This window comes from Carassius carassius, chromosome 21, assembly GCF_963082965.1.
Source record: "Carassius carassius chromosome 21, fCarCar2.1, whole genome shotgun sequence".
Classification (NCBI taxonomy): Eukaryota; Metazoa; Chordata; class Actinopteri; order Cypriniformes; family Cyprinidae; genus Carassius; species Carassius carassius.
This window is the reverse complement of record NC_081775.1, coordinates 2,610,107-2,637,024: the sequence shown is the minus strand read 5'-3', so window position 1 is coordinate 2,637,024 and position 26,918 is coordinate 2,610,107. Positions and strand designations below refer to the sequence as shown.

Below are 26,918 nucleotides of genomic sequence, written 5' to 3'. Positions count from 1 at the left end.
AGAGAGAAAGAGAGAGAAAGAGAAAGAGAAATACAGTTTGGTGAGCACTTTCACTCACGGCCAGCTGTATCTCACCCTGCACAAAAACTGAGCTTGGATTCATGTGTTCATGATAAAATAAGATCAGATGTAGTGAATAGGGCTGTGCAAAAAATCAAATGCGATTTTCATGCGCATCTCATCTGTAAAGACGCTCCTGTGATTAGAAGAATATCTCCAGCACGTGCGTTCAGATCAGGGTTGCCAGGTTTTCACAACAAATCCTTCCCAGTTGCTTCTCAAAACTAGTCCAAAACTAGCCCAATCGCGTTTCCAGGAGTTTCCCCCGATAAAAATTTCTTCCCGGGGTTAAAATAAATTTTTTTTGGAAGGGTTGCCTTGGTAAAATTCGCAGTTTAGGGCCTAAATATCACGTTATTTGTATTGGGATTGCTTCAAACCGCGGACATGAAAAACAATCGCAGACTTGGCAACACTGGTTCAGGTGGAGCAGCAGTTACTACACAGAGCCGTAGTCTACCGACAACTTACACAAAATCGTTTTCAAAATCGACAAAGAATCGCCTGCGATTTTAACATCGATTTTGTGTAGATTGTCAGTGAATTACGGCTCGGTGTAGTAAATGCCAACCAGTGTTGCCAAGTCTGAGGTTGTTTTTCATGTCCGCAGGTCGAAGCGACCCCAATACAACCCCAATACAAATAACGTGATATTTAGCCCCTAAAATGCGAATTTTACCAAGGCAACCCTGCTAAAAAACGTATATTTTAACCCCAGGATTGGGCAGGATTTGTTGTAAAAACCTGGCAACCCTGATCCGAACGCACGTGCTGGAGATATACTTATAATTACAGGAGCATCTTTACTGATGAGATGTGCATGAAAATCGCATTTCTATTTTTTGCACAGCCCTAGTAGTGAATGGTCAGAATACATCACTCTCTAGCTAACACTGAAACAAAACAGAGCCTCTAATCTAAAGACACTCATTAAAACCAGAAAACATGCTCCAGCTTATACAGAAATCATATTTCACAATAACTGTAAGATGACAGATGTTCTCACCTCAGCCGTGAGATGTGCTGCAGACACTGAAGGAAACTCTTCACGTCACTCTCTTCCTCTGAACATATCAGATATACTGGTTTCTTCTCTGTCTGGAGCTTCAGCACTTCCAGGAGGATGGAGATCTTTCTCTTTGAGAGATCTATGATCCATTCATCAGGTGACTGGAAAACTGACTGTAATGCTGGAAGAAAACTCCTGCCTGTTTGAGTCTCATAGTTCTTCACATGAGAGCACAGATCCAGCAGGAAATCGATATTATTAAATATGTAAGTCCATCCATAACCAGAAAAGCTGGCGCAGACTGATGCTAACTGTTCCAGCATCTGTTCTCCTGTCTGTGTCTCAATCTCTGCTGCTTTCATGAAGAGACTCAGAAAAAATCTGCTTTCACTCGAATCAGAGAATCTGTAACAAAATGAAAATGAAAATAGACAGATGTCACAGAACTCATTACAGCTACAATATGATTCAATAATGCAAATTAATAATACACAGTGTTTTTTTTCTGTTTTTCAGCTCACATTAAACACTTTTTTAAATTAAACTTTAAATCTCAATAATGAATTTACAGTTTTGATAACTGTTCAACACAGACTGACAATGTACACAAGTCTTCTTATTGAAGGGACAATAAAAGATTAAGTTTCATGAGACCCAGCTAAGCAGAAGTGTAATTAAGTAGGTAATTAAATACTTAATTTTAATCTACAATGGGATAAACTGACACAATCAGTATTCAATATAACTATTCAATACAATCACGTAAATAGTTTAAATTGTACTCTGTTTTAAAGTCACATTTCTTTTCATAAATTTATCCTTACTGCTTGTAACATAGCATTCTTCATATACATGTAGGTGATGTAATTTGTCTTTGCAATGAATATAATTATTTTTTTAATTCACACAATTCATCTACATGACACATAAGGTCCATTAATATCAAATTCTGATGCAAAACTGAACTCACTACAAACCAACATCCATAAAGATGATATCACTCACTCACTCAAAACTGTTCAGGCCTCACATTTAAATCATCTATTTTCAGTGTCCACTTTTCTTATCTCTCGGGTCAGGGGATCTCTGGATAATCCGTAATTCGTTTTTGGCGATCATTTTATCGTTATTCCTTTTTGAACAAATAAATGAAGAGAGTCTTTGAACTTCAGTCAATTCCTTTTTTGTTTATAAACCAAAAACGGAAGTCACGTGTGCCATTCCTTTTTTGGAAGCGGAAGTAACCGGTAACACTTTCAAAATAAAAGTAACTATAGTTAGCGGTCATTGTAGACTAAACTGACTATAACGTTTTTTAGTGCAACTAAAGTAGCACTGGGTGTGGAAAAAACAAAATACTTAAGCATTGGTGACCTGTAACTTCAGATTAAGACAAGTGAACTATTTTTTAATGTAGCTTAGGATAGCAGGTAGCCTATTTATTTATAAGTTTCTATTATTTAATTCACATTTTAGTTTTGTAACATATTTATTGCTATGTGGAAGCTCAACCTGCAGAGGTCACTCTACCCCCTTCTGTGCACCGACTCTTTCTGTGGCGACAACAGGCAACAAGGGTTTGACCTTCTGACTTGTGTTTATATCAAAGAGAAGGCAAGCACTGCTACCAACAGAAGCTAATCACGGAGTTTGAAGGGTGTACAGAACTTCACCTGCCTTCCAGCTCCTCTCTCTATGGCACTATAGCTGCTAAAAACTCTCAGCTTCCACCATCTACTGTTACCCCTTCTGTGTCAAAACAAAACTCTTCCAAAACAAATCTATAAAGTTGTATACTTTTTATTTTCCTTCGCATTTTTCTCCAGTGTAATATACTCATTATGTTAGTAAAGTAGATTAAATATTTTTTATGCAGCTTGTAGTTCTCATTAGTTATGTGTCCTTTTTTTGTTGTCCCTACTCAAAACAATTATCTTTTCCCCAGGTAGAGGCATTCCAAATCTCTTGGCAGAAGGTGGCTGCAGGGTGAAGCTCACTGCAGATCAGCTTCCAACTGCAAGTCAGGCTGCTGACTTGTATGACCAAGAAAATCACGCCAGCCTAACAAGAGTATCAGTCTTTGGTAGAGATCCCTTTGTGGATGCAACGGAACGTCATCAGGCTGAGAGGCGCTTCACTGAGGCATATTCAGACATCACAGTCCTGCTTGGCGAGACAGTGAACCACAATTTTGGGCCCTTCCAAAATGCATTAATGCACTTGATTCATCTTTCATCCCAAGTATGTGTTTGTGTGTGCGTGTGTGTGTGTGTGGGGGGGGGGTCTGCATGCAACAGTTTACTGTACTGTTGCATGCAGACAGTACAGTAAACATTACCATAGAAACAGGAAACAGCAGTCGGATGGTTGAACGATCAAATGTTATAAAGATGCTCACTAAAATACAAAGGCCGATTGTTCTCTTATTGATAGATATCAGCTAGAGTCCTGGTATTGAAGCATCTTAATATCTAAGCAATAGCTCACTTCAGGCTTCAGTATACACTTATTATATCATACTTAAGGGGCACTGTTCATGTTGGGCTGACAACCTCCTTAACTGTGATATAATAGACACAAAATCCTGCTTGAACTGAGCTTTTGCTTTTATAAAATGGTTAAGTATGGCAAAAACAAAGTGACTGACTACAATTAGATTTTTGTCACGGTTAGATCATGATTTTCTTACTTCAATTTGTGGGACAATATGTTATATCTCCTTTTTCATGATCCAGCCTATATTGACCTATACAGTTGTCTTTCTTCCCACTTACATTGATATGTTTGTAGTACAATGTCATAGTAAATATCTGTCCGTATTTCATGTGATTGTAGGAATAAGTAGTTTTGGATAAAAAAAAATGTATAAATGAAAAAAGTATTATTAGGATTATTTGCAGGGAAACCAAAAGATTGTCATATTTATGACTTCAGGGAAGCTGAAAGATATTCAAGTCTCTATTTGACTTTTTCAAGTCTCTGGTATTCCTGTAGCTACACTGTTGTTTTTGAAACCCAAAAAATATGGGGCATGAAATTCAACTGCAAATCTTTTAACTGTCTGACACAGATTTGTTTAGTTTTTACTTGTATCCAATATAGTCTTATGTCTTTATCTCTTTGCTCTCCGGAAATCTCTTACAGCATGACTGAATGACTGTGCCAATGAGGATTTGACACTGCTGTGCCACCCTTTCCCACTACCCTCTCACATCACCAAGGCATCACAGAGGGCTTTCGGAGAATGGCTGCTGTGCTATCCTGTCACACCACCCAAACATGGACTGCCTGTTCTGTTGTTGCTACAGTATATATAAGACACACAATCAACAGAGGGGTTAGCTCTTGTAGATTTTGTTTTTCTAAATATAACGTCTTCATCCAACATTTTTAAAGACGATTGTATTACTTCAAATGATATTTACTTTGTTATGTTAATAAAACGAGTAAAAACCATGTGAAAATCACCCATTAAATGAAGCCTCCTCTAAAGATGTGTTTTTCATTTATAGGCCTATGCAATGTAAACATGGTTGTACAGTGGTGTTCCAGACACAAAATATCTGTAAAGCTGCTTTGAAACAATCTACATTGTTAAAAGCGCTATATAAATGAAGATGACTTGACTTGACTATAACATTTACAGTAGGTTTTAGTCTTCACTGACCCAATATGCTTGTAAATCATTTAAGGGCATATATGCAAGTGAAAGAGTTGCAATGCAGAGCCCTGCTTCACTGTACCTTTGTACATTATGATGTACATTTGTATTTAAAGACATAAGTTGACATCATCCAATTCCACAAAAGTAGTGCCACAAATCAAAGATGTGGCTTACCATTAACCATGCTGTAAATATCTGAAAGTGACAACAAGGCCCTTTTATGGTGCCGGAGGAAGGAGTGGTGTCCTGCCGGTCCAGAAGAGAGAGTGATGGTAGGTGACTGGGGCCAGTCTTGCTACTATCATCAGTCCTTAAACCCTGCACACAGTGCACAGGCTCACATCCTCCAGGTATTGGGGAAACGTACTCGGTTACTAAACGTAACCTCGGTTCTCTCTAGAAGAGCGAACGAGTACTGCGTCTTAGCTAAGACGCTACGGGAAAAGTCTCTTTTCACGAAATACTGAAGCAAAAAATTATCCTTAATTTTGTATTTTTGTAAAGCGCATTTGCAGCAGTACACAGCCATAGGCGAGACGGCTCGTTCGCTCATTGGCTTGTTCTGCGGCAACTGCACAGCCTATCGAGCGCGGGCTGATGCAACATCAGACCAATAAGGGCGCTTCGCGCCCTTCTTGCCACTTCCCGCCGAAACGGGTGTGGCCCAACCTATAAAAGGAGCTCGAAAAGGCTGACTCACCTGATTTATTTCATCGCCGAAGCGAACCAGAGTGAATCGTGCGCACGGCAGAGAACGCAGTACTCGTTCGCTCTTCTAGAGAGAACCGAGGTTACGTTTAGTAACCGAGTACGTTCTCTTACGAGAGCTCTCTCGTACTGCGTCTTAGCTAAGACGCTACGGGGACCCAATGTAAAACGCCGTGCGCGCAGGGATCACACACCAATAAACCTGAAGCAACGCCCAGGATTTACAGTGCACAGTCACCTGAGGGACTCACAGAGAGTCCAGGACAGAAAAGGGAAAAAGCCCTCCGTCCCATATCTAGCAGCATCCGTAGATGCGGCAATATGACATCACACAGCCGAGGCAAGGCCTGACCAATGTGGCAATGCGGGTCTTACGCAATACTGCCCATATAACAGTCGGCAGCGCATAGCGCTCGTGAACTCAGAATTCCCCTCAGGGCCCTGATTCGCCTATACTGACAGCAGCCTTGCTTGCAAGGCGGGAACCTCCAGGTTATAGAACCTGATTAATGTAGACGGCGAGGCCCAACCTGCCGCCATACATATATCCTGCAAGGAGATCCCAGTAGACCACGCCCACGACGAGGCGACGCCTCTTGTGGAGTGTGCTCTGACGCCCAACGGGCTCTGAAGGCCCCTGGAAGAGTAAGCTAACGCTATGGCGTCAACTATCCATCTGGATAGCGTCTGTCTCGAAACAGCCATTCCCTTGGAATGCCAACCGAACGAGACAAATAGCTGCTCCGTCTGCCGAAAGGCAGCAGAGCGAGACACATAAGCTCTTAAAACCCTGACAGGGCAAAGAAGACTCGAGTCTCCATCCTCCCCTGACACCGGCAGGGCAGACAGGGCAATAACCTGAGCCCGAAACGGTGTGTTGAGGGATTTCGGCACATAACCGTGCCTAGGTTTGAGTATGACTCTTGAGTCATTGGGCCCAAACTCCAAGCACGACTGGCTCACCGAGAGCGCGTGCAAATCACCCACACGCTTCACAGAAGCGAGAGCCAACAAGAATACTGTCTTGAATGACAGATGCTGAAGGCTAATCGATTGGATAGGCTTGAAAGGGGGACCCTTCAAGGCCTCCAAAACCGCCGCGAGGTCCCACATAGGGACTGACGGAGGTCTGGGAGGATTCAGCCTCCTAGCTCCTCTGAGGAACCGGATGACTAAATCATTCCTTCCTATTGACTGACCGGACGCCATTTCAGAAAACGCCGCGATGGTAGCCACATAAACTTTGAGCGTGGATGGGGCTCTGCCCTTATCCAACAGCTCCTGAAGGAAGGAGAGGACCTCCGTCACCTCACAACTAAGGGGTGAATAACCTCGAGCTGTGCACCAGCTGGAGAACACCGACCACTTCGAGGCATACAGACGTCGTGTCGACGGAGCTCTAGCCTGAGTGATGGTATTTAGCACTCCCACTGCGAGATCAGCGGGTAACCGTTGAGTGCCCATACATAGAGGGACCACAACTCCGGTTGAGGGTGCCAAATCGAGCCCCTGGCCTGCGAGAGGAGGTCTCTCCTCAACGGTACCGGCCACGGGGCGACATCTGCTAACTGCATCAGATCTGGGAACCATGGTTGGTTCTTCCAAAGAGGTGCCACAAGCAGTATTGAACATCTCGTTTCTCTCACCCGTTCTATCACCTGCGGAAGGAGGGAGACGGGAGGGAACGCATAAAGCGGGCAGCACGGCCATCTCCGTGACAGCGCGCTTTCGTTCTTGGAAAGAACGCGGGGCAGTGAGCGTTTTCGTGGGACGCAAAGAGGTCCACCTCCGCCATGCCAGATCTCTCCCACAACAGCCGGACTGTTTGCGGGTGTAGAGACCATTCGCCCGTAGGAACATTGCCTCTGGACAGCCTGTCTGGACCCAGATTCTGCAGTCCAGGCACATGCACTGCTCTCAGCGAGCGCACGTTGCGCTGAGCCCAAATCACGAGGCCTTCCGTCAGCCTGCACAGGTTTCGGGACCCGAGACCGCCCTGGCGATGTAGGACACCACGGACATGTTGTCCGAACGGACTACGACGTGGTGATCCTTGATATGGGGACAAAAGCGCGTCAGCGCGTTCTCCTCTGCCAGCATTTCCAGGCAGTTGATATGATGGAGCTTTTCCCGTTCTGACCATAGGCCAAAGGACGGTCTGCCTTCGAGCAGCGCTCCCCATCCCGAAGTGGAGGCGTCCGTCGACACCACTTTCACACTCGGGGAAGTCCCCAGGCTTACACCTGATCGGTACCAGCCATTCGCTGTCCAAGGTGCTAGAGCCGCAACACAGCTCTGATCGACCTTGAAATGCAGCCGGCCAGACGCCCACGCTCTGCGCGGCACCTGAGCCTTCAGCCAGAACTGCAGGGGGCGCATGCGGAGCAGGCCCAGCCGCAGAACCGGAGATGCTGAGGCCATGAGACCCAGCATCTTTTGACAGTGTTTGAGCGACACAGTCGCGCCACAGCGGAAAGAACTCGCTGCACGCTGAATGCCCATTGCGCGCTGTGGTGACAGCCGCGCCGTCATGGAACACGAGTTCAGAACTATACCCAGAAACAGGATCGTCTGACTGGGGTTCAGCGAACTCTTCGCCCAATTGACACTGAGGCCGAGCTTCTCGAGGTGATCGAGTAAAACGGCTCTGTGGTCCACGAGCTCCGCTCATGATCGGGCCAGAACCAGCCAGTCGTCCAAATAATTCAGCACTCGTATGCCTCTGAGTCTGAGAGGAGCGAGCGCTGCATCCATGCACCTCGTAAACGTACGAGGAGCTACGGACAAGCTGAATGGCAGGACTGCAAACTGGTATGCCTGGCCCTCGAAGGCGAATCTCAAATATCGCCTGTGGTTTGACGCTATCTGTATTTGAAAATACGCGTCCTTCAGATCTATTTACATGAACCAGTCCCCTCTGCGAATCTGCGCGAGGAGCTTCCTGGTCGTGAGCATTTTGAAACTGCGTTTCATCAATGCCTTGTTCAGCTGTCTTAGATCCAGTATGGGCCTGAGACCCCCGTCTCTCTTGGGCACCAGAAAGTATCTGCTGTACAGCCCCCCCTCGCTTTGAGACACAGGCTCTACAGCCCCTTTGCTCAACAGTTTTGATATTTCGGCCCGAAGTATGTGTGCTACTTCTGTTTTGACCGTAGTTTCGACGCGCGCTGAAAAGCGCGGTGGGCGTCGAGAAAACTGTAGCGAGTAGCCTCTCTTTATAATGCCTAGCACCCAATCCGAAACCCCTGGAAGCACTGACCATGCATCTGCATGAATGGCTAAGGGCTGGATGCGAAACGCGCTCTGTTGACTGGGCAACGGCGGCGCTCGAGTGTGCTGCGCATCTGAGGCTGGGAGCACGCTGATCACAGCGGGCAGATCGCTCTTCCTCGACCCCGTTCCGGCGCTTAACCGACTGGAGGGAGGCTGAGCGGGTCCTGTGGGACTCGATATATCTGCGAGTAACCGTAGGCTGCATGTGTGCACTTTTACCACTTTCAACTCGCTGTCTGCCTGTGCAGAATGTACGTGCACGGGCCTCGTTTTTACAGAAGCCCCGCGCCGTATGTGACAGTGTATGTGGGCACTTGGAAGTGGGCACGTTTACTATGCGGCGCGCTCGACCGATCTGTGTCGATCTTATGTGCGCTAGCCCTGTGTGCAGGGCTGTGCTTACATGTGGAGATGGGCACTGGGTAGTGGGCATCGTCACTGCATTTATAGCACCATCGGCCATGGCCGGACGAGCATGCACGGGTTTCGTTTTTACAGAAACCACATGACGCGTGTGACATAGTAATTGTGGGCACTGAGGAGTGGGCACGTCTACTATGTAGTGCGCGTGATCGACTTGAGTCGCTTTTATGGGCGCGAGCCCTGTGTGAAGGGCTGTGCTTATATGTGGAGATGGGCACTGAGCAGTGGGCATCGTCACTACATTTATAGCACCGTCGGCCGTGGCCGGGACACCAGAAATTACACATTTTTCAGGAAATATCTGGGTAGCCGTGATAACGGTTTTCGTGTGCAGGCAAGCGGGCAACCGTACAGGCTTGCGCATTGCAAAAAACGCTGAAACAGTCACAATTCCTGGAACTGAAACAGCGGCGCGCTTGGGTGAGAGCTCGGCCACAGCGGAACTCGTACACCTGCGCTTCGATGAAGCAGCCATCGTTAGTAGTGCCGACGCAGCGTCACACAGCAGGCTTTAGATGGCAACACAGCTTTTGCCGCCGTCCAGCAGAGGGCGGACAAAGGTGCGTCGCTATCGCCTGTTCCACCGGCGGAAGTGAGTGGTAGTTCCTGTTTTTAGCATCATCAGTGTGGAGAATGCTAGTGAGACAGACGAACGAGTTCGTGCCGAATATGGAGCGTTCCAAGCCTTCGCCACCTCTTCGTGAAGCTCAGGAAGAAAAGAGGCGGGCTTTGAGAAGTACGCTCATCCGAAAGGGAAATACCATCCAGCCGGGAACGAGAGGGGGGGCGCTGGTGCAAACCACTCGCGGCCGAGACTCATCGCGGCCAACACGAGCATTCGCCCCGGCTCCTTCTCGATGTCAGCTCGTCTGCTGGGCTTCTGAGCAGAAGGTGCAAGATCCTCGGAGCTTGCCCAGCCCTCACTGCCCGAAGCTAGCAGAGAGCGCGTGTCCTCTTCCCCCGAAGCGGCCCTGAGATCGACTTCCTCGGACGACGCGCCAGCAAACAGCGGGCGCTGCCCACAGGGAAGCGAGCTCGGTTGAGCTGAAGACGGTTCCGGAATCCGCTGGAAGCGATGCTTTTACGGCGCCTCAGCGCAGCGGAGAATGCAGGCTCAGAGAAAAAGGCGAGTCCTCAGAGTCACCATGGCAACAGCTCGCAGTGGGGGCATCCGCCGTCAGCGAGCGAGCGCTGCATGATCTTCACCCAGGCAGGAGACACAGATGACGTACCGGTCTCCCTCGCTGAGTGGGGCTCTGACGAGCCGCAGGAAGGCATCTTAAAAAAGACGCGAGCTCTTTTACGAGTGTGTGTCGCAGGGCGAACACACACATAAAGAACAGCTTGGATATAACAGGATTGAAAGGATATAGGCGCCGGATAGCGCAGCAGGAACGGCAGTGGAAGGCGGCGATGCCAGCAGCATAGCAATAAATATGTTACAAAACTAAAATGTGAATTAAATAATAGAAACTTATAAATAAATAGGCTACCTGCTATCCTAAGCTACATTAAAAAATAGTTCACTTGTCTTAATCTGAAGTTACAGGTCACCAATGGTCTTACAAATGTTTAATTCTCCCTAACAGCCAGAGTTATTATTTTATTAGTTTTAGTTAACTTAAGTGTTTTGTTTTTTCCACACCCAGTGCTACTTTAGTTGCACTAAAAAAACGTTATAGTCAGTTTAGTCTACAATGACCGCTAACTATAGTTACTTTTATTTTGAAAGTGTTACCGGTTACTTCCGCTTCCAAAAAAGGAATAGACCACGTGACTTCCATTTTTGGTTTATAAACAAAAAAGGAATTGACTGAAGTTCAAAGACTCTCTTCATTATTTGTTCAAAAAGGAATAACGATAAAATGATCGCCAAAAACGAAAAACGGGCCGTTTTTAATTGGTTTTTCGTTTTTTGATTCTGACACCAAAAACGGTTATTTGGTTTTTCGTTTTGAAACAAAAAACAGAAAAACGGTATTTTCGTTTTATAATTACAAACGAATTACGTATTATCCAGAGATCCCCTGACCCTCTCGCCATGGTTTTGCTCTAACATCATATAGAAGATCTACACTGGACGCGTACAAAGCATTGCAAATCATCTGATCTTCATGTCAGCATGTCATTAATAGAACGAGTCAGCAGTTTTCTGTCAGGATTTATCGCACCGCAGCATCTAGTGTAGACAGCATCTCTGATTATAAGTTCTATTTTATTTTGTTACATTGAGCTGCAACGCTCACGTCCGTGTACACAGTAAAAAAAAAACATTGGGTTACACATATTGGGTCACTGTATGGGTTATCTTAAAATTTGTTGGGTCATTCATAGAGATCGACCAATATATCGATTAGGGCTGTTGCTTTCGAATATTTTAGTAATCGAGTATTCTACCAAAAATTCCATCGATTAATCGAGTAATCGGATAAAATGTGGTTTTGCTTAATTAAAGTGCAATATTAATTATGCAAAAGAAAATAAAACTCCTGTGTCTCTTAAAATGAACAACTAAGTGTCCTTTTTTAGAAAAATAATATTTTTATTTTTTAAATGCATAGAATGCAATGCATACATCAAAAATAAACATTTAATTAGTACCCATTGTTTCTCTGTCTGTACTTGTAATCAATGTTGCCAAGTCCGCTTGTTTTTCTGTAAAGTCGCTTACAAATATTGGTAGTCGTGGGTCGCTTTTTTTTGGGCTTGTTTCTAAAGTGTAGTTGCTTATTTGGGCTTGTTCCCAGCTCCAAAATAAGTTATCAAGCAGATATTTTCTATATGTTATTTAAACGTAGTTCTAGCCTGTTCTCTCTGTCCCTCCCTTTCCCCCATACACACAGGAGACAGTTGAGTTTTTTCCCACCCACATCCTGCTTGTAATTGGCTCTGACCGAGATGGCAACGAGTACTAGCCAATCAGAGGCAGAGCAGGGCAATCTGTTTTTTTTTCTGGTTAGGAAAACGTCGTCATTGAGTGACGTAAACTTAAAATAAATGCGCACCAGTTGCGACTGATGGTGACTGACTGGACTTTTTAATTATCAGATGTTTAATGTGTATATGTAATCGGTACATCAGTCTATATTTGATATCCCATCAGTTTTCTAATGTTAAATAATGTTAAAAGGTGGTTTAACTCCCTCTTGTGGTCATTGTCCTGAAGCTCAGGGGGGGAGAAAAATAAATAAACTGTACCTTGTGTGCAGTTTTGTGAGACTGCGCACAGTTTACCAATCTGTCCACATGGATGTAAATTGACAGTCTGTACCCACAGTTTAAAATCCGTCCTCACGAATTGTAAAACCATGCGCACAGATTATACATCTTTCTCTTCCCAGAACCTGGGGGGGGGGGGGGGGGTCCGTAGAAAAAGTCGCTTGTTTTTGGGCTTGTTTTCACAGGCCTGGTTGCTTATTTGTCTCGCGAGACCTGGCAACACTGCTTGTACTGTGAACAATGACCATAAAGTTGACAGATGAATTAAGTGCATTTAAGTGCCATTCAGTTGGGGTTTTAAATAAAGCATTTTCTGAGATGAACACACAAAACATATCTTTAAATTATTGAAAATTAAGCAAACTTAACTTTTGTGAATTGTGTAAATTGTGAATTGCATGCACTAAAACGTTGAAAGAATGTACTTTCTGTACTTGTTTTGCACTGCTTCAGTTACACATACATGTGTTCATTCAATAAAAAGCAGTAAGTGATCACTAGAGTTTTTTTTATTATTTAAATGAAAATGCAAACATATCAAGATATATATTGAATATTGTAAAAATTTGCAATATCGAGATATATATATATTTTTTTTATATATATCGCCCAGCCGTAGCAGCTGAAGGTCTTATCCTGTATAGCTGCTAAAGAGTTAAAGTGAAGTGACATACAGCCAAGCATGGTGACCCATACTCAGAATTTGTGCTCTGCATTTAATCCATCCAAATACCGTGAACACACAACCGGAGCAGTGAACACACACACACTGTGAACACACACCCGGAGCAGTGGGCAGCCATTTATGCTGCGACGGCCGGGGAGCAGTTGGGGGTTCGGTGCCTTGCTCAAGGGCACCTCAGTCGTGGTATTGCCGACCCAAGACTCAAAACCACAACCTTAGGGTTAGGAGTCATACTCTCTAACGACTAGGCCACGCCTTCACCTCCTGGGGTCAGACATTTCTAAGAGACCAGTGCAGCTTACAACACGTGCAAGTGGAGTATAACTTGTGCTGCTGTAAACATGCACGGGAAACTCATGAGGTGTCGCATACAACTTCATTCACAAATCAAAACATTCACTTCACAGACAATGGAAAATTACTAGTTAACTAGGCTAGAATTACAATATTACTATTAAATTGCATCACTTCAATGACTACAATGATATGCAATGGTAACAGGAAGGCCTTCATTTAAGGAGATGAAAAAACACCATTCAAATCACCATTAAAAGTAAATATTAGGGATGTCCAGATCCGATCACGTGATCGGAAATCAGGCCCGATCGCGTGGTTTCAGACTCTATCGGAATCGGACGTTACCTCCCGACCAGGACTCGGATATATATATATTCTCATTAATTTTTAACACATCTTTTGTTATGCGGTGGCACAGAGTTAGACCCTTTTGACTCCACACAGAAACAGCAACGCGTGCGGCATGACATCACTTCGTTTTCAAGAGCTGGTGTGAATAAATATACAACCCGAATTCCGGAAAAGTTGGGACGTTTTTTAAATTTTAATAAAATGAAAACTAAAGGAATTTCAAATCACATGAGCCAATATTTTATTCACAATAGAACATAGATAACCTAGCAAATGTTTAAACTGAGAAATTTTACACTTTTATCCACTTAATTAGCTCATTTAAAATTTAATGCCTGCTACAGGTCTCAAAAAAGTTGGCACGGGGGCAACAAATGGCTAAAAAAGCAAGCAGTTTTGAAAAGATTCAGCTGGGAGAACATCTAGTGATTAATTAAGTTAATTGATATCAGGTCTGTAACATGATTAGCTATAAAAGCTTTGTCTTAGAGAAGCAGAGTCTCTCAGAAGTAAAGATGGGCAGAGGCTCTCCAATCTGTGAAAGACTGCGTAAAAAAATTTGTAGAAAACTTTAAAAACAATGTTCCTCAACGTCAAATTGCAAAGGTTTGCAAATCTCATCATCTACAGTGCATAACATCATCAAAAGATTCAGAGAAACTGGAGAAATCTCTGTGCTTAAGGGACAAGGCCGGAGCCCTTTATTGGATGCCCGTGGTCTTCGGGCTCTCAGACGACACTGCATCACTCATCGGCATGATTGTGTCAATGACATTACTAAATGGGCCCAGGAATACTTTCAGAAACCACTGTCGGTAAACACAATCCGCCGTGCCATCAGCAGATGCCAACTAAAGCTCTATCATGCAAAAAGGAAGCCATATGTGAACATGGTCCAGAAGCGCCGTCGTGTCCTGTGGGCCAAGGCTCATTTAAAATGGATTATTTCAAAGTGGAATAGTGTTTTATGGTCAGACGAGTCCAAATTTGACATTCTTGTTGGAAATCACGGACGCCGTGTCCTCCGGGCTAAAGAGGAGGGAGACCTTCCAGCATGTTATCAGCGTTCAGTTCAAAAGCCAGCATCTCTGATGGTATGGGGGTGCATAAGTGCATACGGTATGGGCAGCTTGCATGTTTTGGAAGGCTCTGTGAATGCTGAAAGGTATATAAAGGTTTTAGAGCAACATATGCTTCCCTCCAAACAACGTCTATTTCAGGGAAGGCCTTGTTTATTTCAGCAGGACAATGCAAAACCACATACTGGAGCTATAACAACAGCATGGCTTCGTCGTAGAAGAGTCCGGGTGCTAACCTGGCCTGCCTGCAGTCCAGATCTTTCACCTATAGAGAACATTTGGCGCATCATTAAACGAAAAATACGTCAAAGACGACCACGAACTCTTCAGCAGCTGGAAATCTATATAAGGCAAGAATGGGACCAAATTCCAACAGCAAAACTCCAGCAACTCATAGCCTCAATGCCCAGACGTCTTCAAACTGTTTTGAAAAGAAAAGGAGATGCTACACCATGGTAAACATGCCCCGTCCCAACTATTTTGAGACCTGTAGCAGAAATCAAATTTGAAATGAGCTCATTTTGTGCATAAAATTGTAAACTTTCTCAGTTTAAACATTTGCTATGTTATCTATGTTCTATTGTGAATAAAATATTGGCTCATGTGATTTGAAAGTCTTTTAGTTTTCATTTTATTAAAATTTAAAAAACGTCCCAACTTTTCTGGAATTCGGGTTGTAGATTCAAACTCAAAGAGACATGATAGTTTGCGCATGACCTGATATTTCATTCGGACCCAGGATACAGCGAGATGAACATCACAGAGCGCTAAACTCTCATGCAGTGTGTGTTTCATTCATACTCGAAGCCGGAGCGCGCTCTCGCGCTGATATCAGGATATTCCTAATATGGACAAAAGCGTCCAGCTATCGCTGTGGTGTGCACAGGAAAACAGAAACTTATGCAAACACGAAGACATTAATATACGATCACGACAATAAACTGTTCTTCAAGTCATCTCCAGCAGGTGATAAATAAAGTATGAACAATGCAGTGCTGATTGACATAGTATTTATTACAGTATAGAAACTATTCTGCATTATTATGTGATAAACAGTGTTTGTAGTATATAAACAAATCATTATTATTTGTTATTGTCCAGCATTTATAGATTTCTAAGCCAATTAAAAGCTAGAAATTAGAGAAAAAATAAAGTTGCCTATACTACCAGTCAGAGGTTTTTGAACAGTAAGCTTAAGGTTTTTTTTTATTTTATTTTTTTAAGAAGTCCCTTCTATTCACCAAGCCTGCATTTATTTGATCCAAAGTACAGCAAAACTATTTATAAAATATTTTTACTAGCCTATTTAAAATAGCTGTTTTATATTTGAATATATTTCAAAATGTAATTTATTGAAGATCCTGGATCTGTTTTTTCGCTCTTCTTTATTCTTTTTTTATGTATTATAGAAGTATCGGATCGGGACTCGGTATCGGCAGATACTCAAAATCAAATGACTCTGACTCGAGGACAAAAAAACCTGATCGGGATATCCCTAGTAAATATCCTATTTAAGCTCAAAAGGGAAATGCATAAATAATTACAATTATTTATGATTAAATTAAGATTAAGAATTAAATTAAAAAGAATTGCCATCATTTAATCTGTTCATCCAGCGAACATTTAGGGTAATTTCTCTAAAAGGATATTTTTGTGACAAAAGAAAATACTTTCAATAGTATTAATACATCAGACGATGTAGCAAGGATCAAAATCATAAGGGACATTAATGTGCAAGGCAAAATCAGCAATTCATGTAATTTGTGCACAAGAGTTTTATTAACTAAACACTAACGCAAACTATTCTAACAAACAAAAACTCATTCAGGGGAAAGGGTAAATGAGATTTGATGGATGATACCGTCAGTAAAACCAGAGAATAAAGCCATGAAGAGAGTCAGTTAACCACCGGAGTAATGCTGCGTTCCAGGCAGGTTTTTGAGCTTGTAAGTCACAACTTCAAACCACGAATCACGACTTTGTAGCGTTCCAGGCAGTTCACATCAAAGTTCTTGAGCACAAGGAATAGTAGCTAGATTATTAATTTATTGCAACGTTACATTGTCCTAAAATAGTTTTTTCAACGTGTACCACTTGCATAAACACTGCAACCGTAGGCAGTATTATCCGTAGGGACTGCTATTGGTGTTTCGCGGGCTGTGACTACAGAACTCGGAGTACATCGATCTAGTACAAGTTTACGGGTGGGAAGTCACGGGTTTGACTGCCGTTCCAATGCACTTTCACAGGTATAAACATGCGCGTAATTTGCACGGGGGTTACGGGGGTCAAGAGCCCCCCAAAAATCAGGTCCAGCTAATACAACCCCCCCCAATATAATCACATCATTCTGATTAAAATAAATATGAATGTGGCGAGTGGGGCGGGGCCGAGGGACGTGGGAACAAGGAGTGAGGCCGGCAGTGATTGGGCAAATCAGTGACACCTGCGACCCACCGCCGGTCTCGAGTCCCACGTAGGAGATGGAAGGATATAAAACTGGAGTGACGACAGTGAAGGACGAGAGAGGACCAGGCCTGGGCTTTTAGTTGTGTTTTGGTTTTTATTTGAGCGCACCAGTCGTCCGTGAGGGGCTGGTGCGCTGTTTTGTGTTTATTTTGTAATTAAAGTCTTTGTTTGATTGTCCGCCGGTTCCCGCCTCCTTCTTCCCGATGATTATTAGAGTTTAATTCATTACAGTGGTGCCGAAGCCCGGGAGAAGGACGGACATGCTGCTGAAGATCCCTCGCCGCTGTGGTGAATCCGCGGTGCCACGGAGCTGGCGAGGAGGATGCCGCCATGGACGCTCGAGGCGGTGGACTGGAGCGAGTTGCCGGGGACGGGCGAGCTCGTTGCCGACCGCCCGCGATGTGGAGGGACGGCTGCCATCCGTGAGGGAGCGGAGGAGTCGGCGCCGTTCGCCAGGGGGCCGGAGGGGTGTCGTGCCGTCCGCCGAGGGCCGTCCAGTGCCACCGCCAGGCACCGCGGAGGAGATCGCCCAGCCGGTGGAGGGCCGAGCAGCAGTGCGTCTGGGAACCGGAATTTTTTTTTTTTTTCTCTCTCCCCTCTCTCGTCGCTGTTGCTCCTCCTTCCATCTCCTTTTCTCTCGCCTCATCTGTCCTACCCCCAGGTTCCCGCAGGTCCCCGTGAGCGGTCCCCCCCGGAGGGAGGGGGGGGCGTAGAGTGCAGTCTCGAGGGTACCCCCCGGCCTGCGAGGGGCGATGGGGGTATGTGGCGAGTGGGGCGGGGCCGAGGGACGTGGGAACAAGGAGTGAGGCCGGCAATGATTGGGCAAATCAGTGACACCTGCGACCCACCGCCGGTCTCGAGTCCCACGTAGGAGATGGAAGGATATAAAACTGGAGCGACGACAGTGAAGGACGAGAGAGGACCAGGCCTGGGCTTTTAGTTGTGTTTTGGTTTTTATTTGAGTGCACCAGTCGTCCGTGAAGGGCTGGTGCGCTGTTTTGTGTTTATTTTGTAATTAAGGTCTTTGTTTGATTGTCCGCCGGTTCCCGCCTCCTTCTTCCCGATGATTATTAGAATTTAATTCATTACAATGAAATATTCAGAAATAATACTTTTGTTCGTTTTCTTTATTAATTTCATTTGCCAGCAAAAAAGATAGTATCATATTTTAAATAATCTGTAATGTACCCCCCTGCCCACTGCACCGACTACTTGGTATTACCCAACCCGCTTTCTCTACCAAGTTTGTTCACTATTTTGCACAGTCGCTGCGATGAATGGTTGGAGAGAGCTGACGGAAAGGTGAAAAGGACACTGAAAGGCAGCCAGACAACGATTTTTCATTGAGACCCAAAGTTGCCCTTTGGTATAAGGTTGGAAAAACACGGGTTATGGGTATAATGGAACGCAGTATAAAACCATCAGCGCCATTTATAATGGGGTCTATAGCTTTTACTAAACCTTGTTTCGTTTAGTTAAATGTACGATACTTTCATTGCCTTGTGTAACAAACTTGACGGCAACAAGTGTGATTGAATTTCGGGTTTTACATATTTTTCACAGCGCCATGCAACACAACATGCGTGAACCACCACTAACTCTTCACTTTTTTTCTTTTTCCTCTTTTTTTTTTTTTTTTTTGTCTGCTCTTTGTCCGTTTCCATCCGGCTACCGCCACCCACTAGACACCATTCGCCTAGCTGTGAGTATGCAAAAAATAGATGCATGTACTGAATAATTTAATATGAAACAATTAGAAACTACTAAACAGACATCATAAAGAAAAATGTATATATATGGGGGGCTAGCTTTTTATATGTTTTATATACACAAATGTAGCAAATACTTTCTTTATAAGCTTTCCATTGAAAAACAGCGCTCTGTCATCGATGCTTGAGGCTTAGATCCTTATAGTGATATAAATTTGTCAAGATTAAATTTGTCCCTTTCATTTAATCTATTCATAAATATTGACACGTGCGTACACGGGAAGTTGAGGAAGTGGGCGTCGGGGTGCAGGCTAAGAGATTAAAGGATATGTGTGTTCATTCAAAGAGAGGTTTTATTATGAACTTATTAGAGAAGAGTCCCTTTTATGTGCATTGTGTGTCTGATTTTGAGAGACTTTAGTTAAGAGTTGCTTAGCCACATTCTTGGGTGTCGTAAACCTAATGTTATCAGATAGTGTGTCTATGGTTGCCTTTTCTTTGAGGTGATTTTGGGGGAATGCTCCATAGACCTTTTGGTTAGATGAGGGGGCATTAGATATTATTGGTTAAATATAACAAATATTTGTGTTTGATTGGTCCAAGCTTTTACAGCTTTTAACTTATTTTTGGACCTCAAGAAGTGCCTTGGATTCCTTTCTTGTAATAGTTGCTTCAAACCCAAACCAAGAGCAGCTTTTGGGATTTCTTCAGGTCCTTTCAGCAAGCAGCACTTAAAGAGGTCTCTCTGAATTTCTTTATAGAGCGATTCCCCCCTTTCGGTCCACAAAAGATGTAATGAGCAATATAGATCGAATAATACCCAGTTGACTTTTTTGTATTTTTAGTTCACTATTTTTTTAACCATTTAGGCGCCAGGGTTTTTTTTTTAATGCTGTATTTTGACATCAAGATTTCAAAAGATTGTGGCTTGAAAGAGCTTAAAGATAGATATCTACTGTCAATTAACAAAAATGTTGGGCATGATTGAAAGTTTATGTGGGGTGTAAATATACTCATTTAATTAGCATATTATGATGTCAACAGGGGCGGCGATCTCAAATTGCATAATATTCAGGAAACATTAGATATTGAATTGATGTTTGAACTTATTTGTATGTTTTTCTGAGTGTGTGTCTTTTTTATCCTCATTCCAAATGATCAGAAAAGAGGAAGCCAACAATAAAACAGGAGAAAGTATTGCATTAAGCATTGCGCTGCAAAGATGTACCGCAAGATCATTAGAAGGCTGATCGTCATTTCCGAAAGGCAAATATTCCCCTTCAGAGTTGGAATCGGTGAACAACATTTGCAACATCCTCATGGTACAACGTTGTATTGGCCATTTGGCGATTTTCTCTTATAAATCTCACCATTTACACGCACGCTATGAACTGAACTGCTTCTGTATCAATGACACGAGAGCTCACATGCTCGAACACTTTGAATAGGAACATGACCTAATTTTGGTCTAGAATCAAAGTACTACTGTACATGTCTGCCATCTAGTGGTAGGGAATACAAATTAGATATTACACCTTATAAGGAACTACAGTCTATTTTATTAAGTATGATGTCTTGTCGCAATTTTGCGACTTTGGCGCTTAGAGGGTTAAGATAGATGTAAGAAATAATAAAGTTAATTTTATCCCACTAAGCCTTGGCATTATCGTGTAATGAGACTTTATTTTATTTCCGTCCCCAGAAATTGCGAATGTCGGGGTGGAACATTCAGTGCATATGGATTTTTCCTAAGTCGATTCTTTAATTTCCTTTAATAAAATCCAGAATTTTGGCGCATAACATTTATTTTGGTGCACTGAAAGTATAATTCCCTTAATCCACTACGATGCGATGGAAACTAACGTTCGTTACACCTTCTGTCAAATCAGTTACGAATGTTAAACTATGATTCTATAGTAAACAGAGATACGTTTTCGATGTAATTCTATCAGTAGCAAAACAATAAAAACATCTTGTGTGGGTTAAATTCTCATATGCGTTGCTACATGATAAATAGTTAATAAATCGGGATAAAACAGGGGCAGAGATTTTCTGTCCAAAAATCATAATGCTTGTACATTTTCTGACGCTGAATTTCCATCTCCTAATATCTCAACGGTTCACATGTCAGATATAAGATTGTCTAGGTCACGCATGCTCTGCATGGGAGTTTGTGGCTTCTGTTAAAAAGTTTACGAACATTAAAATGATACAAACATGGTAAACTTTGGTTAAGTAAACAGTAAATAGGATCTTTGTGGTAAGAACGGATAAAAGAGTGTGCAAGTCAGATGACTACTAGTGGTTTCGGACTGAAAGCGGCATGTTCATCGTGAAAGAGCATGCACGCATGGTGGTTGTATACATTGACAGATTCTGCACATCTTGTTCATAAAATAGACGGAAATTTTCAGTCTGTCCAACTTCAAACGTTGTTTTCAGAGTATTTTTGACTCAATAAGCTGTTCATGAATGTCAACATCAATGATTTTGCTGACTTTTTTCCGTTGTATTTTTATTTTATTTTTTTGGATAATTTTATTTTCCGTCCAATGTTCGTAAGAATATATCTTAGGCTGTCAAAGTTAACACATTAATAGTGTGTTAACACAATCTAACTTATGCCAGAATAAAATAAAGAACAAACTGTCTGCATTAATCGCATAGGTTTTTAAACAACAGTGAACTGGGCTATAAAGTTAAGGAACACACGCAGATTATCCACACTGCACACAATAAAGCTAGTTTAAACATTAGCGTTGTGGTAAAATGAAGCTCCACAGCCTGTCAAGTGTACCTTCATCATGTCCAAATTATGTAGGTCACTGGCAATGCGCGAGTTTACTTTCAATTCCACCAGAGCTCCGTTTGATGGCATCTAGAGCATACCTTAAATTTGTGTTCATTTCTAGGGTTGTGTTCAAAACATCAATACGACGATGAATCGTCACAGAGATTTGACAATACGAATGGCAAACAATCGAGTTCAATGCAAACAATCAGAATGTTGTACCTGGTGGTGCCCAATGTAAACATTAAACATATTGACATTACCTGTATTGTACTGTGGTACAGTTATGGAGGCCCTTGATATTTCAGAGGTCAACTGCTTATAGCACTGGCCCTAGATGCAGTTTCATAAACAGCTGTTTTACTAAATTCTACTCAGGTAAAATTCAGTGCAGTCCTGTATCATGATACCTATCGTATCGTGGCCTCTGTATGGTGATACATATTGTATCGTGACTTAACTGAAATGAACATCCCTAGTTAACAGTTGTTGTAGTTAGATGTAGTGAATGGTCCGAATACATCACTCTCTAGCTAACACTGAAACAAAACAGAGCCTCTAATCTAAAGACACTCATTAAAACCAGAAAACATGCTCCAGCTTATACAGAAATCATATTTCACAATAACTGTAAGATGACAGATGTTCTCACCTCAGCTGTGAGATGTGCTGCAGACACTGAAGGAAACTCTTCACGTCACTCTCTTCCTCTGAACATCTCAGCTTCACTGGTTTCTTCTCTGTCTGGAGCTTCAGCACTTCCAGGAGGACGGAGATCTTTCTCTTTGAGAGATCTATGATCCATTCATCAGGTGACTGGAAAACTGACTGTAATGCTGGAAGAAAACTCCTGCCTGTTTGAGTCTCATAGTTCTTCACATGAGCGCACAGATCCAGCAGAGCATTGCATTTTTCTGGGTTGTATTGTTCTCTCACCGCAAGAAGTTTGCATTCGCAATGAGATGATTTATGGAAAAATTCTACAAAGAACGTGATTTGCTTCAGGAGTTCTTTACAAGTCTTTAACCTGCAACAAAGAAATCAAACATAAGAGCATGTACTGAATGACTTTTTTTTAGGATTATGTTCACCAAAAATGCTCCATTTCTAGGGGGACACGGATGCTAATTGCAGCTGTCAATTTAACAGTGTAACTCACAGATACAGGTATTAAAATGCAGATTTTTCAAATTTAATCAAATATGCCCCTTTTCAATAATATTGTGGTCAAACAAACAAAACGCATTTGAATAATTACAAAACCATATCAAATCACTCAAAAATCAGACAATTATGTTTGATATAACTTCTTGCCATAATGTGTTGCTATGCTTTGTGTCTTGCTTCAGCAAGAATTTTCATTTGGTTTATTGCAAATAACTTATTTGCACACGGGGTGCACAGCATCTTAGTTACTAAGCTAAATGCAACAGAAAGCACCATAACTCACTGACCTAACAACATTCACACAGTACAAGATGAGAGAGACAGCCTGACCACTGAATACACGTGTGAGAAAATAGGCTGATGAGCTGAGCAAAATGATTATTTTATATAATTTTATTTTACATATGTTTATATATTACATCTTGTAAAAAGGGGCATAATAGATCCCCTTTAAAGCACTACAGCTTCGAGTACCTGATGTTTGGTGAGCAGCTGAGCATCATGATCATTCCTACATCAGTAACGTCACAGTCGTCCAGATTCAGATTAACCTCTTTATCTCTGGACTGACCGATCACGTAAGACAGAGCACAACTCTGATGAGAATCGAGATCCACTTCTGGTTCAATCTGATGGTTCATCTTCTCCAGGAACATTAAGCAGGCTTTAGGAGACTGGAGCTCATACAAGCACTGACACACATAGAGAAGATCAAACTCTTCACTCTGAGGTTGAAGAAATGTGTCCAAAAGCTTCTCAATCAGCCAGTCAGATGTTTCCTTTATCTGATCCTCTTGGAAGAGACACTTGAGGAGTCTGGTGTTGTGTTCACTCAGAAGTCCACATAAGAAAGGAAGAACATGTCTCATGTGTTTATGCTCCTCAGTCTGACAGAGCTGTAGGACTTTCTCAATATCATCTGGATGTCCAAGAAGCCACAAAGCCGAGAAGAATTCCTGCATTGTGTTATGGAGAAACGCACAATATGTAGTTGCAGATGTTGGAGAGTCTGTTGTTGTGATCATTTTCAGAAAAGCATGACAAATGTCCGTCTCATCACTGCTAAAATCTGAAAGGTTCAGGCACTTCTGCATAGTGCCATTGAAAGCATTTTCCATCAATCTATGAATCTGATCCTTCTTCTCCTTTAGGTACTTATCTATTTCCTTATTTTGTTTATTCCCATGTTTCTTCACAGCAAGACGGAAAATGTGGATGTATATTTCAGTGACTGTGTGATGATAGTTGCATTCAGTGACATTTTTAAACTTAATGAAGTCTACAATCATAGATGCATACATTGGCATGTGGCTAAGGCTGAACAGCTCTTGATTCTTCAAAACAGCTTCCACAAGAACAGGATCATGACCCAACATCTTCTGATAGTAAGTGCTGATAGACCATTCACTGAATCCTTGTACATACACGGTCCGTGTCGGCCAGTCAGAGAAAAGAGGATCATCTTCCTCCTCTGATCTGCATGTGATCACAATCTTGGCATCCGGCAGGAGCTCGTGCGTCATTATCTTCCATAAGATGGATTTTTCTTCAAAATCCGTCACACCATCAAACACAATGACAACATTCTCAGAGTTTTCCTCAATATCTTGAAATATGTCTTTTTTGTCTTCTTCCATTGGTTTTGAGTAGACCTCAAACAAGAGAGACTCCAAGCTGGCAACACTACTGTGGGCCAAAACACTCTGATCAAAGTAAAACATGTAGTCTATCTGTCTGTCACCCTTCTCTGCCCAAAGACGCAGCATTTCCTGGACAACTGAAGTCTTTCCTACTCCAGGTTTGCCGATGATGAGGATGTTCTTGTCCGGCCATCTCAGGAGGTCGTCAGGTGATAACTCTTTTTCCTCGTTAGGATTGTAAGCTCTTAGCTTCTTGGGACGTAGTTTTTTACATTTTTTAATTTTCAATTTTATTTTGTATTGTGTGTGTATGACAGAGTCGGTCTTTATAACAAGAGGTGTAAAACTGAAGTTTCCTTGTACATTGTCACCCAGATATTTGCTTTGGTTCTTCAGGATACTTTTTGCTTTCACCTTGAGCTGTGTCTGGTAGATCTGACAGGGCTTTGTACCTAAAATAACAACAAAAGCATTACAAATATATTGAATATTTTAAATGTGTTCATTTCACCAAAATGTTCTTTTATTTTTCTACCCACCAAATAAACAGCTGGGCTCTGCGTCTTCATCTCTGAAGGGAGAACAGCTGATCCAGAAGTGTAAACCAGGATCCAATGTCCTCTTCTTAGTGACATCCAGAACCTGGAGAAATTCATAACTGGCCGTATCACCTTTGTTAACGACCCAATCCAGTACACATCTGGCTTGATCAAACTCTGTCCTCTCAGCTTTGAGAGCATCGACCTCATCGTGACTGAAAACCTGCTTCTGATAAAGATTCTCGATGATCAGAGGAAGGTTTTTCATATGAGTCACCAGGTCTTTCCTGGCGTTTCTGAGGTACTCTGTAGCAGACTGCCGTGCGGATGCCATACTGCAGGCATTTCAAACCTGAAGTAAAAGACATACGTTTAAGCATATTCACATCATAAAATTTAATTAGATGTATTTTTTCACATGTAAGATTTTTTTACACAGTTTTCAGATGTGAAATACAGATACATTAATATAAATACATACAGAGATAAGTACACAAAATAAACATTATAAATATAAATAAAGCTGCATAGTCTGCCCTGTGGATTGATGGGGGTGAATAGAAACCATCAAAGTTTTTATCATTTATTTATTTTGTTATTTATTACTTTATTATTTTTATTTATGCAGGTCTGATACTCCCTACTTAATAGAGTATATCCCAAAACACACGTGAACCCATTTTTAATGGTTTTAAAAGTTGATAAACCAGTAACCTGGTTTGGATTACATCATATTTTCTGTGATGGTTTCTATTGTTTCTTTCAGCAGGGTGAGATATATATGAATATACATATGTGCATATTTATCAGAATTACAAGTGTTTATTATTATTATTATTATTTAATTGCGTCAACTCACATTCACACCTCTAGTAAATCCAGGCTGATGGGTTTTTTTCTTCAGATGTAGTACTCACATTCAGACTTTGAAGCCGGATAATAGTAACCCGGATAAAACTCAATTCCATCCGGGTTTCTCGAGGAACACTGAATGCAACCGAAACGAAACTAAAACTGAATCGCAATTATTCTCAAGCTGTTCATAACTGCAGTCAAAGTTTGTGAAAGCTACAGAGTAATTCGTGTTTCAAAAAAAAAAAAAAAAAAAAAAATTGCGATATTAATTCGTTTCACCCGAAAGGATCAGGGGAACATTCTGAGACGATCGGGCTGAGCACATGCTTCGCACGAGCTATGCCAAGTAATGACGTCACGACGCATAAGGCCTATACACATAAAACGGGGAAATACATTTCTGAACAAGTGCAAATAAATATAACTATCGTTAACGGTCATAAATAAATAAAACACACAATGAACGATACATGCACACGCCGTGGCTTTTTACGATTAACTTGGGGGAAACGCGTTTGATTAGACTGCTTCATCTCTAATATAAAAATGACAGATTAAATTGCATTTCATAGGTTCCGATGTCAAATGTTAACAATTTGGACTGGACATAAATGTAGCTACCTCCTATTGACTCCGAATGCAACTTCCGACGGTAATTTACAGGAACGTTATTAACACAATAATCCAAAGCGAAATCCACGTACAGGATTACAGATCCAGCCTCTGCTTTCAGACCAGAGTCATCTAAATTATGCTTTTCCTCCCGCAGATCAGTCGACTCGTCCTACATCTAAACTAATCGCGGCTGGATCCAACTTCTTACTGAAGCTACCTGTTATCCGCTCCTGCTTAAAAACGCGACGATTCCGCGATTCTTAAAATGGCTTTGCGACCTTGAAGGACACTTCATTTGTAGAGACATTCCAAACGAAGTCTTTAAAGGTGTGTCCCAAAGTTAAGTGCATGGACTCTGGAGTGCG

At 42.4% G+C, this 26,918-nt stretch overlaps 1 protein-coding gene across 1 annotated transcript; it reads right to left on the bottom strand.

Moving 5' to 3' along the window:
• Nucleotides 1–1,047: 1,047 nt before the first annotated feature.
• On the bottom strand, nt 1,048–26,208 carry LOC132097353 (nucleotide-binding oligomerization domain-containing protein 2-like). Its single transcript, XM_059503009.1, has 5 exons — nt 25,943–26,208; nt 25,084–25,435; nt 23,379–24,996; nt 22,390–22,764; nt 1,048–1,474 (listed from the first exon to the last, which is right to left on the bottom strand). The coding sequence occupies exons 2-5, from the start codon at nt 25,415–25,417 to the stop codon at nt 1,063–1,065; spliced, it is 2,739 nt and encodes a 912-aa protein (XP_059358992.1). The 5' UTR covers nt 25,418–25,435; nt 25,943–26,208; the 3' UTR covers nt 1,048–1,062.
• Nucleotides 26,209–26,918: the final 710 nt, after the last annotated feature.

Bases quoted from the DNA above. Each gene is read 5' to 3' on its own strand.
- LOC132097353 (XM_059503009.1), bottom strand. From the start codon at position 25,417: ATGGCATCCGCACGGCAGTCTGCTACAGAGTACCTCAGAAACGCCAGG. The intron at 24,997-25,083 runs GTGGGTAGAAAA...TTGTTATTTTAG, and splicing joins AGAGCCCAGCTGTTTATTTG to GTACAAAGCCCTGTCAGATC. The intron at 22,765-23,378 runs GTACTCGAAGCT...TCTTTGTTGCAG, and splicing joins AGCTGCTCACCAAACATCAG to GTTAAAGACTTGTAAAGAAC.